We start from the raw sequence: 12,188 nt of genomic DNA, 5'->3' as shown, positions 1-12,188 counted from the left end.
TCTCAGGGTTTAATGTTACAGATCAAGAAACGTTTTATTTAAAAAATGTAAATAAGACAGGATTGAAAACAATGTTGACCAATACCAAACAAATTTATTCTGCAAACTTTTATGCTAAGTTGTCCACACTGGGTTACGACTTCTGGAAAGACATCGATATACACTGTCTGGGGCACAAAACATGGCAGGTGCAAGGTCTGGAAGCTTTATTCAGAGCCTGCATTATACCTGAACAAATAATGTTTTTAAATGATACTGTGCAACAAACCTCTTGTCTTGGCATAGCAAAAATAAATGATATAAATAAACCGTCTATACCAAAGCCCATACCTGAAAATAACAAAACTACAGAAGGGGAGATAGACTTACAATATGTTTTCAAATTGAACAGAATTGGTCCTAATTGGAAAAAATGGTTAATCTGGCCCCCAGACACCAATAACTGTCAAGATAGATTCCTGAACAAAACACAGGGTTTAATTCTTAACAGGCCAGATCCAAGATACTCCCAGAGACAACATCCAGGGATAGTAACAACATATAGTGTAGGGAAACTATACCTTGAATGGCTGAAAACTTCTACTCTTCCAGAATTTAAACAACACTTGACTTTACTTAAAGAAAGCAATGATTTGTGAGATTTCTTATTGGGACCTCGCAAACCACGGCAAAAACGTTTCATATACACCGGTATATATGCTGCGTACAACGGGGCTTGGAAAATAACACAATTAGAAATTGCAGAAAGAATATGAGAAATTGATTGTATTAACTTGGAGAAAGCTCTCTCTGTAGTGGACAATGGGTTAACTACTCTGTCCTCCAGCATGTATTCATTGGACAGCATTGTATCCTCTGCAATTGACATAATAGAACAAGACTTGCTAATGTTACAACATGGCCAGTCTCAATTACGTTCTATAATGCAGCTAGGCTGAACTTTGCTAAATCTGCGTTCAGGCTACGTGTCATGGAGGCTTATCAACACAACGTCATTGTTTACTGGGTTTAACCTTACAGATAAACAAATCTCTTTGGCACAAAGAGGAGCAGACTATACGGTGCTGAGCATTGAAAACTGGAAATAATTACCTTTGACAGTTTCTGAGAAACCTGTCATAGAATGGATAATTCATGGCACCATCATGATTCCAGTGACTATTTTCAAGTTTCAGTATTGTCTACAGCATATACCAGAAGGTCTGTATGAAAGGTTGGGTAAAGAATACATTAAGTCAACATGGACTTTACCATATACACACAGTTGTTGGAATAAGGGGAAAGAAGTATTCCTTAGTGGTAAAAATTGTAAAAATTCACTAAGTGGTACACTTCTGTGCCAGGGTATTAATTTACACGGAACCTGCGATGGTTCTGCGAATAACCTTTCATGCCATCTGCACGGCACTCCCTCCACACTGATAGAACCCGTTTTCAGGCAGCTATCCAATGGCAGTTACGTTATGTTAAATGATCACAGCTGCTGTGGAATGGTGCCAGGAAAAGTTTATCTGGTTGTGTGTCGTCCATGGTCACTTGTTGTATGCAAGTATGTATCCAACTCACAAGTCAGACAGTCAGACGGCAATGTGGCCTTCATTGAATGTCTCTTCTATACAAATTGATACTTTAAGCAGACTAAAGTCTATTCTTTTGCAAAAATCTGTGCCACTGACATCATCAAAAGAAACGTATGATCTGCAAGTTGCAAGGACATCTGCAGAGATACATGCATTATTATCAACAAACTGCCCTGTACATTTCGCAGAAATGTTAAGTCAATTCTTAAACATGTCTGATACCAATGGCATCGCACATGTATTTAGGACGATTTTTTCGGGACTGTTAGCACCATTTGAAGCCATCCTCGGCATTTTAACAAATTTCGTGCACTCTGTGTTCGACGGCCTGCCTCTCATCTTGGGACTCATAGCAGGAATACTATTTTTATTTCTTCTGCTCCGATATGGCAAGTACCGTAACCGGCGATACCCAGAACCTCATGGAACAGACGGTCCGTGCCCAGAGATATCGTGAGAGAATAACACAGATTCTCGGCTTGGCTCGTTTAAGAGATCTGAATACGACATGACGTCTATCGTTCAGACCAATCTGGCAAGATTGCATCTTACCTGTTCTACGATGCCTGCTTTGCAGAGAGGAATGCGTGTTAGACATTTGTCTTACACTTCCATCAGTCCTGCCATCGGATGTCGACGCCTTGCTAGGTCCTGTAACAGCTCATGCATTGTGTTGCCCCCAACGGCTACAGATCCTGATGACTGCATTCATTGAGATCTCACCAGTAAGTCTAACTGAGGGAGAGGTATGAGAAACACCAGGCACACCGGTACCATCTGATATGACCATTGCTAACGCAGCAACAAGCGCTGACGGCAATGCTTCTCATCTATGCACATTTGATCTGCTGGATCAAATGGTTCCACTTTCACTTACTGTGGTAGTTGATTTCTTTGCCAGCCTAGACGACTTAATGTTTTCTCCTGACACCGAGAATAACATTTGAGTCATGCACACAGTGTTCTCTGAACTCTGAAATTCGACCTTCGTTTTTTCAAAACAATGACTTCTAACATTTAGAACTCTATTTTCACAAGAAAGTTGTAGTTTTTCTCTCTTTCCAAAACATTGAACTTTTGGCACAGACTAATCTGCTTAAAGTAGAACTATTCCTAGAGAACAAGTCATTTTTTGAAGACTGACTAAAAGAACTAATTAGGCCTCATCCCTATTAATAGAAAGATTGCTATGCCATGTTATGTTATGAAATGATCGCGACTTTTTACTCTGTATTTAAGAGACGTTTTTATAAATGTAATCTCATGATTCTTTTCAAATTGCATAAATTAGACTAAAAGACTGTGGTTAGAAATTTTTCCCTTAAGTATATTGTGTACGCTAGAAATGCTAAAAATATTTTTTCTTCTTACCCAGTTCAAATGCATTCTTTGTTTTGGGGTGGGATTGTAAACACTAGCTTTAGATATATTCATTGCTTGCTAGACTAGCTTTATTGAACTTAATACCTGTGGAGTGGGTGTGGTAAATGAATCTAGGACCCTAGTATACATTTCCCGATTCATGCCCTTATATAGGTATACTTTATCATTCCCATATATAGGCATAGAAATCATTACCATATTTGGCCTAAACCATACAGCCCAAATACGGCATGGATACTTCCACTAAGCTCCAAGAATTAACAACGTTTTCTTGGAAAAACCCGCCTTCAGCAGCTCAGGACTTCCCCCTGCTTGAACATTAAGTTCTCCTAGAACTCCCGGCGTTTTCCAAGAAATGAGCCTTTGAGTGACGTTATTAAGTCCAAACATGCGTCAAACTCGGCATCTTCAAAGTATAAATAAGCCTTGATTTGCCTAAACAAACACATGGTGGTGTGTAGCAGATCGACTATCTACTTGCCCAACGCCCTGCAGCAGCAAGTGCCGAAGGAAGCCGACCCTCCAGCAGAGGCACTGTGAGACTCTGACATTTCTCCTGCCGAGAAATCCAGCTCCAGTGTTTCCAGGCTACCCTTGCGGGTATCTGGGAAATCGAGTCCCGAGAACGAGATACAAGACCTCCTTCATTCTAGAACAAAGGTACGGAGCTGATTAGACCTCCTAGAGAATTATTGGAATCAGATTCCTGGCAGAGAACTCCTAGACTTAAACTCCTCCTCTTATACTCCCTCCCTCTTACCAGACTTAGGTTAGGTACACTGGGGTAGGCGTATTCTAGAAGCACCAGTTAAGTATTTTAGTCATCCGTTTATCACTGTGTACTTTGTGTTTTATACATTTTATGCACTTTATGGCTTAGAAACCATATCATGCTTTTAGAGTACTACTTTATAATACTGTTCGTATTATATGCATTGTACTTCCTAGTAAGCTTTACTATTGTAGCAGTTCATTTTCAATGCTTGAGAAAGAAGACTGTTCAATAAATACCTTTTTATTGAAAACGCCCGTCTCTCTATTTCTCTTGCACCTCTGGTAAAACTAAACATGCACGATTGACTGAGTGAAATAGTTATCTATTGTTTCCGCGACTCTAGAGATTTGATTTCTTATTCTTGGGAAATAAAGTGGTCATGTTTTATGCGGTTGTCCGAAACGAATCCCTTCTTGTTTATTCGAGAGAGTTTCTAGTGACCTCTGAGTTAGCTGGCACTCACAATTAAGTCTAATATAGCCGGTAGAGACCTAGTAGACCTCATTCCTACGTCTAAACTACAGGATATATTATTCCAATGCGCAGAGCGTATCCGGAATATAGGAACTACACTACATAGAGTGCAGAGTAGATTAGAATGGATTGGTATAGAGTGCACTGATGTGGAGTAGTACAGAGTAGAGTGTAGTAGCAAAGCAGTGGTGCATAGTAGAGTGGGATGGGGTAGAGTGGAGTGATACCGAGATGTAGAGTGGTGTAGAGTGAAATAGGCATGGTGTGGTAGCACACTTCCATTACAGACAAAACATCTTCAATCTAAATCACCATTACATTTGCACAGACCTACAGTTTTACTGATAAAATTATACAGCGCACATACAGAAATGTGTGGAAATGTCATCACCTAGTGTATTGATTTCTTTTGATCGCTTAACATGTTTCCACCACACTTCAGAATCAAAAAGCTCAAATTAAACTTTTTTTAAATAATTCTGAATTACCTGCACTGTTCCCTTACAGACATTTCAATTTTGTTGTGGGCTAATAAAAAAAATATCTGGACAGCCTTCCTCAAGCACTACTCTAGAGCCAGTATGATTGTCACTTAAATCCTCTCACTTTGAAGTAAAAAAAAGAAAAGTACGCCCTATGCTCCCTTGAAGATGAAGGCTAACGTTTCACCTATGTCTTTGAATGCACAGCAAATGTGAGAAGATGAAAACAAGATTTAAAGGTCTGTTTACAGAAATTGAGCACTGGTGGACAAATATAGTAAATAGATTTTGGGCAAGGGAAGGGACGCACTCTAGCTCGACAGTTTAAAACAAATGGAGCCAGCTTATAGACCGCAAGCAAATGTGAGTTACAAAACACACCACCAATGGTAAACACCAAGTGGAATACAATTCCTAGGGAAGCTTTACGAACGACCCCAAAATGTAGTTCACAAACCAGACAGCTGCTCTGTCTGGTAGACTTCGACCTAAAAAGTGGAAAGATAATGCAGTTTGAAGGTGCATTAATAGTAGCATTCTGAACGGTGATGTCATTTACTGTGATGTAGGCCTTTAGAAGTAGATTGGTACCAAAGCCTCTATTTTGAATTCCGGGAGAAAGTTGCACTACTACTTAAGGATGTCTTATAAGCACTGATTAATTAGATTACATATGGTGCCTACGTAGTTGCGTTAATGCAGCAGGGCAGGGATTTGACCTGTGTTTTTTTTTCTGAGCCTATTGAATATTTGCAGTTAATGGGATGCTTCTTTATCTGAAGGTCAGTCGTAAATAACCGCTTTTAACACAGGTATATCGTTCAATGGCGTTGGGAAAGTTACTTATTTTAACCACATCGTCATCTTTTTGGCTCACTTTGTGACTTTGGCCTAGAAATGTGGTTCTTATAAATTTCATGCTACATTTTTTATTTACCTTCTTTCAGCCGGGAACTATTGAGCAAGCAGTAAATGAGATCCGTTCCATTGTTATGCCTACCGAAGATGGAGAAGTACAAAGTGTATGGCTGCTAACAGAGTAAGTGGGGCGTTCCTACTTAACGTCTTTTGTCTTCTGCTCAGTAAGTCAGTTGGAACTATTTTATATTCTGCTTTGCCAATAAAGTAGAATGATTTAGTTTTCTGCTTTATTTACCTTCCATCAAAAGTGTGGCAGTTGAACCTAGTCTTTCCTGCATTTAGATTGAGGGGAATTACTTTGCCATCACAATTTTCTCGGACCATAGCAATATTTATAATGAACTATGTAAAACAAATGTTAATAGCTTTCAAGAAAATGACCTACAAAAGATGCCAGTTTTGTGTGGTACCAGTGGTGAATTAAAATCCAGTTTTCGAATAAGATCATACATGCTTATATTGTATGGAACAACTATGCTGTACACAATGTTTGTTGGGTGTTTTTTTCGCTTAATGTTTTCATGTCTAAGACTAAACCACCCTGCAAATTAGCACACTTGTTTAGAAAGCAGAGCAAAAGTTATTGGGCGTCTTAGGCATTATTTATAAGGCCACATCATAACAATAGTGCGACATCAGTGGGGGTGACCATGTGTGTTGGGAATGGTCCATTCCGTCATTTGCTTCTCTGCTGAAAAATCGATTTAACTATTCTAAATGGAGAGGTTTCTATCCCATCAGATAAGGGTAGACTTTAGGGTTATGCTAAGTTTCACACTGCTAGTAGTGTTCTTTAGCATCTGCTGTTGGAGTGGATAAATAAGAATTGTCTGTAAATGCCAGCAACTTAACTCTCACTGATTGGTACCGGAGCAACTGCTGCCAATATTCGTAAATTTATTATAAAAAATCTTTCAAAATCTGGGTAGAAATATAGGAGTATAAAGGCATGGGTACTTTAATGTATAACTTGCACCCCCAAAAGTAAGAGGTGAACATTTGTTAAACACATGGCATAAAATAGCTAGCTTTCAAAATCTAGTTGTCAATATCAATATGTTTATTTATGATTCGGAAAGCCAATAAGTTCCACATAAAAATGTACAAAAAAAGAGAAAGGAATTTACAATGTATTATATCATGATATTCTAGATAACATAACTATTTTAATTTCACTGAACAAATGGGGTTAAAAACAAAAGTGACTCCATATAATGTGCAAAACTCCATAAGACTTAGTCCCTTTTGAATTTCCAAACATGCTCTTTTATACATTTCAAATAGCTTTAAAAACTATTTACAATAAAAGAACGACATGTTACGCAGCTATGTCCCTTTTCCTATCAGATCTTCCACAAAATGTGAGATGTGGCCGAATAGTAGTTGATTTAAAAATACATCCTGCCATAGATTTCAGATTTTAATTTACAAAAATGATCAACCACTCAAAATCGTATTTGGCCTACCGAATCTTAAGCTCCTATCTAAAAAAGATATAAACGTTTTTGCACATACTAATTCGGGGGGTGGGGCAAATAAATAATTCCGAACCTCCTCTGCGGTAGTAATATTATACTTTAAAAATACAGGTCTTAACAAATGTAGTTGGGGTTGCAATGTGGGACAAACAAATAATACATGTTTCAAATCTTGAACCCAATCTCCACATAAATCACAAGTCCTTTCCCCCCTAGGTAATCCCTTCCAGGCCCCTGTTATAATTCACAAGATCTGGTTGTCATTCTTTCCCAAATTCATTTATTGAATGTCTTTTGACAGGCGAGACTGGAGTGTACAGGATTGCAAGAGCCTAGACAACATACATTTGAAACTTGGGTAATGCATCCTTTCACGAGTCTATGAGCATGAATTTCACGTCGTTTGAACATTTTAGTACTTCAGATCTTGAATCTATCAAACTCTTATCAGATTGATTCAAGTTATTTCTGGCTTCAAAGCTAGGGAGCAGTTGGGAATACATATTAAAATATGAAGGAAACCAATGAGGCAGTTAGTTGAGGGAAAAATGGGACCCGTTGTAGAGGGGTGTCACCAGCAGGGCTGGGAGAACCAATGCCCAAAGTACCTTAAGTAACAAAATAAGTTACTTGCCTGTAACTGAAGTTATCCAGTATTGGCGTCTTTCATACATTCACATGCTTGAATTATTGCCTGTTGTCGAAGGTCATGTCCCACGGTGTCATAGAAAGCAGTATGCAATTGTACTATAGCCGATAATAGTAATGTAGTCACATTAATAACCTATGTCTCTTTAAGAAAGGATCAAACTTGAATTACAACCAATCAGGCGACCACACCCTCTAGAACACTCCAGAGTCTGAGACTTTCAAATATTCGAGCACAAGTGGGAAAACAAATATCTCAGTCTGTGAGGGGAGCCTCTATGGGGAGGAGGGTGGGTTGTACATTAATCTAAGAAGGCGACCAATACTGGATAACTGCTGTTACAGGTAAGTAACTTATTTTCTTATCCAGTATTGGATCTTTCATAGATTCTCATGCTTGAATAGCAATCAGTCTGTAATATGTAAATATACATACATTAGTTATAGAAAATACCCTTGTGGGGAGTGTGTAACAAAGATTTATAAACCTCTACAAGCATGAAAGTAAAACTTGTGTAACCAGAGTACAGTTATAAAGTATACCAATATATAATTATAGACACATTTATGTACATTACTTAGACTTCCAGAGGCTCACCTCATTGGAACAAATGACGTAAGACCACCTGTCTTACAGCAGCATCACGTCTCTGTGCAGATTCCAAGCAGTAGTGCTGCATGAACGCGTGAGTGCTCTTCCACAGTGCAGCGCAGCATATCCTGTCCAGCAGTATACTGGCAAACCGGGCTGCTGAGGTTGATACTGCCCTCCTGGAATGTGCTTTTGGTCTAGCTGACAGTGGCTTCTGAGCATTGTTGTGACAATGCTGAATAGTGGCAGAAATCCATCTTTAAATGGTAGCCTTGGCGACCGTGACACCTTTTTGAGAGAGACCGTAGGAGACCAAAAGCTGATCAGATTTTCTGAATTGTTACGAATGCTGGAGATAGACTTTGAGGCTTTTAACGTGCAGGGTGTGGAGAGACTTTTCAGCTGGTGATTCTGGATGTGGAAATAAGGTACGCAGAAGGATTGGTTAATTGAGATGAAACTGCGACGGAACCTTGGGAATAAACTTTGGGTTTATTCTTAAGAGCATATAGTCCTCCGTGAACCGCAAGAAAGGCTCTTGAATAGTAAAGGCCTGATGCTCACTGACCCTTCTGGTTATAGTGAGAGCCAACCAAGTGATTTTCCAAGTGACAAATTTGAGATTTGACCTGTGCATGGGGTTGGAAGGTGGCTTCATAAGCTGCAAGAGAATCACATTGAGATGCCATTTTGGTGGAGGAGCTTTTACTGGAGGGAAGGCTCTGAACAACCCCTTCGTGAATTGCTTGACAATCCTAGGTGAACAGAGGAAAGGTGAATGAGACGTGCGCCTGAAACATTATATTGCTGCAAGGTGAACCTTCACTGCTGAATGCACCAATTCTGAATGAGCTAGAGATAGCAGATATGGTAGAATCTGCTCCAGTGATGCTTCCAAAGGTATGAGATTCAAAGCTTCACACCATAAGCATAATCTTTTCCATTTTAATGTGTGTGTCTTCGTTGTTGAGTCGACTCTAGCTTTGGCTAGAATGTCAATATGTTCTTGAGAGAGATTTAGATTATTGTACTCCTGGTATTTTGGAGCCATGCATGTAGTTTAAGAGAACCTGGATCTGGATGCAGGACCTGGCTGCTTTCCTCGTGAGGAGGTTGTGGATCCTGTGTAGACTGATGTGTTTGGATTCTGATAAAAGCAGGTGCATGGTAAACCAGTGCTGCTTGGGTCATCTGAGAGCTATCCGAATGAGGCGACATCCGTCCATCTTTAATGTGGTGAGAATTCTCGGAATGAGAGCGATGGGGGGTAAATAGTATATATAAATCCCTGATCATCTAATTGAAAGGGCATTTCCCCATGACCCGGATAGTGTATTGACTGGCGTAAAAGAGGCATTTGGTGTTCTTGTTGGTCGCAAAAAGATCCAGTGCTGGTATGCCCCAGCGTGAGAAGATCCCTACCAACGTTTGTTGATCTAGTTCCCACTGGTGGCAACTGTCCATTGTTCTCCTGAGTGTCTGGCAGGGTATTGTTCACCCCAGGCACTTGGACTGCCTTCAGGGTGATTCTGTGCGTTTCAAGCCAATTCCACTTTTTTGAGTCTCTTGAGAAAGATAGAGACTTTGTGCCCCCTTAATTGTTGTAATACAGGCTGGTCGTGCTGTCTGTGTGGTCCCTTCTGCAATACGTGGGAGGAGGTTTGCAGAGTTAGGAATATAGCCTTTAGCTTTGGGCGATTAATGTTCAGTGATTTTTAGGATTGCGACCCTTTCCCCTGAATCTTGTAATCCTGTAAATGGTCACCCCAGCCTTCCAGAGAGGCATTGGGTGTGACTATGTCATCCGGTGTTGGCGTCAGAAAAGTCAGACTGTGTGAAAGATTGGATACTTGGGACCACCAAGTTAGTGTTTCCTGCATGTCGAAGGAGCCTGTCAATTAGACCCATTGCAACTGGAGCTCTTCCCACAAAGGTCTGATTTTCAGACTACCAAGCAGGACCAAGTTTATGGCTGAAGACATCGTGCCCAGGATCGAAATGAACATCTGCACCGAAACTGACTTTCTTCAGTAATCTTTTAAGGTTAGGCATGACCATCTTAGTTGTTTGTCCAGAGACAGATAGGCCACATTGCTGATGGTATCGAGGTTGGCACCTAAGAAAATCCTTGTCTGACTTGCGATGATTGAAGATTTTAGGTAGTTGACTGTGAGACCAAGTTTACGTAATAATGAAAGGCAGGCCGTGATAGTCATGGAAGCCTGCTGTTGTGTCGAAGCTTTTAGCAGCCAGTCGTCTAGGTAGGGGAATACCTGAGGACCTTGTTTGTGAAGTGTGGCTGCTTCAGAGCCAAGTATTTCGTGAAAAATCTTGGAGCAGACTGGAGACCAAAGGGAAGGACCTTGAACAGGAAGTGGGTACTCGCCACAGTGAAGCGGAGATACTTGCGATGCTTGGGATGGATGGGAATGTGGAAGTAAGCATTGTGTAAATCCAGGTCATAAGCAGTGCATTGCTGGGGCGTAAGTTCTAGTTAGCTCGGGTAACTATAACTGCTGAATTTCTATGGTTTTGCATGAGTGTAATCTGAGCCTAACTAAAACTCTCCTGTAACCTTTTTGGGGGGAGAGGGGGAGATATATATATGAATATATATCGCTCGCCTTCATTCCAAAGAAATGGATTTTCCATGATATTAGTGGCACTGGAAGGTGAGAAAGGGAGATGAGGGAAGCATCTGCCTCCCTTTGGAGATTCTGAACTGTCTTTGCAAGATAGGCTAATGAGGAGCAGCAATATGGACTGTGATTTTGTATATACTTTTAACATGCAAAGTACGTGGCTATCTGCATTGAAACAAGAACATGAAGAAATGCACTTTCAAATGTGTATTTGGAATTGTGGTGTTATGATGCTACTCAGCTTTGGGGGGTGTGGCTAGGCACGCAATGGCGACGGTCGCACTCTGGTAGAGCTCCGAGCCGAGCTCCCCTTCCCTGGGGCGTTTCTCCGCTAATTTTCCCTGCAGCTGCCCGAAACTAAGATTGGACCATTGCAGAGACCACGTCGATCTGCAGGTTGATTTTTGAATTGCAGAGTCGACCCTGACCGCACCGGGCCTTCCCAAGGATATCCTGCGGGGCTCCTTGCTGCCTGGCCGGCCGGAGAGACTACGAGAGGCCGTGGCTCAGGACTGACTACCGGGCCTGCGAACTGGAGTGAGCGGCCTCCCTGCCTGCCGGAGACGGGATCAGAGGACCCCCTTGCCGCTCCGATCCGAGAGCACCGGCGCTCCTGAAGATTTGCAGGGGACCCGAGCCTGAGGGAACGGAGACCTAACTCACCTGCATTGCCTGCTATACCGGTGAGGGCCTGAAACGCGGGCGCTACCGCCCGGCTGCTGAGTGCTGTGGTCGGAGGCGCTGCGACCCCCTGAGAGCCTACCTGCAGGCTGATTTTTGAATTGTGGAGTCGACCCCTACCGCACCGGGCCTTCCCGAGGATATCCTGCGGGGCTCCTTGCTGCCTGGCCGGCCAGAGAGCCTACGAGAGGCCGTGGCTCAGGACTGACTACCGGGCCTGCGCATGCGGCCTACGAACTGGTGTGAGCGGCCTCCCTGCCTGCCGGAGACTGGATCAGAGGACCCCCTTGCCGCTCCGACCCGAGAGAGGAGGTGCTCCTGAAGATTTGCAGGGGACCCGAGCCTGAGGGGAACGAAGACCTAGCCCACCTGCATTGCCTGCTATACCGGTGAGGTCCCGAAACGCGAGCGCTACCGCCCGGCAGTGCCGTGGTCTGAGGCGCCGCGACCCCCCGAGAGCCTACCGTCAACGCCTCGGCAGGGCTGAGACACCAGAAGAGAGGGCCTGCCCCCGGGGATTACCATACAGTTA

General features: G+C 42.1%; 1 protein-coding gene across 1 annotated transcript in view; it reads left to right on the top strand.

Moving 5' to 3' along the window:
* Nucleotides 1-12,188, top strand: part of TPRG1L (tumor protein p63 regulated 1 like) — a 166,406-nt gene that overhangs the window by 14,216 nt on the left and 140,002 nt on the right. Inside the window, exon 2 of the mRNA XM_086921750.1 lies at nt 5,642-5,733. Coding sequence (XP_086777876.1) covers nt 5,642-5,733 — 92 coding nt within the window. The remainder of the gene's footprint in view (nt 1-5,641; nt 5,734-12,188) is intronic.

This window comes from Lissotriton vulgaris, chromosome 5 (genome assembly GCF_964263255.1).
Source record: "Lissotriton vulgaris chromosome 5, aLisVul1.2, whole genome shotgun sequence".
Taxonomy (NCBI): Eukaryota; Metazoa; Chordata; class Amphibia; order Caudata; family Salamandridae; genus Lissotriton; species Lissotriton vulgaris.
This window is presented reverse-complemented; position numbering and strand designations above follow the sequence as displayed.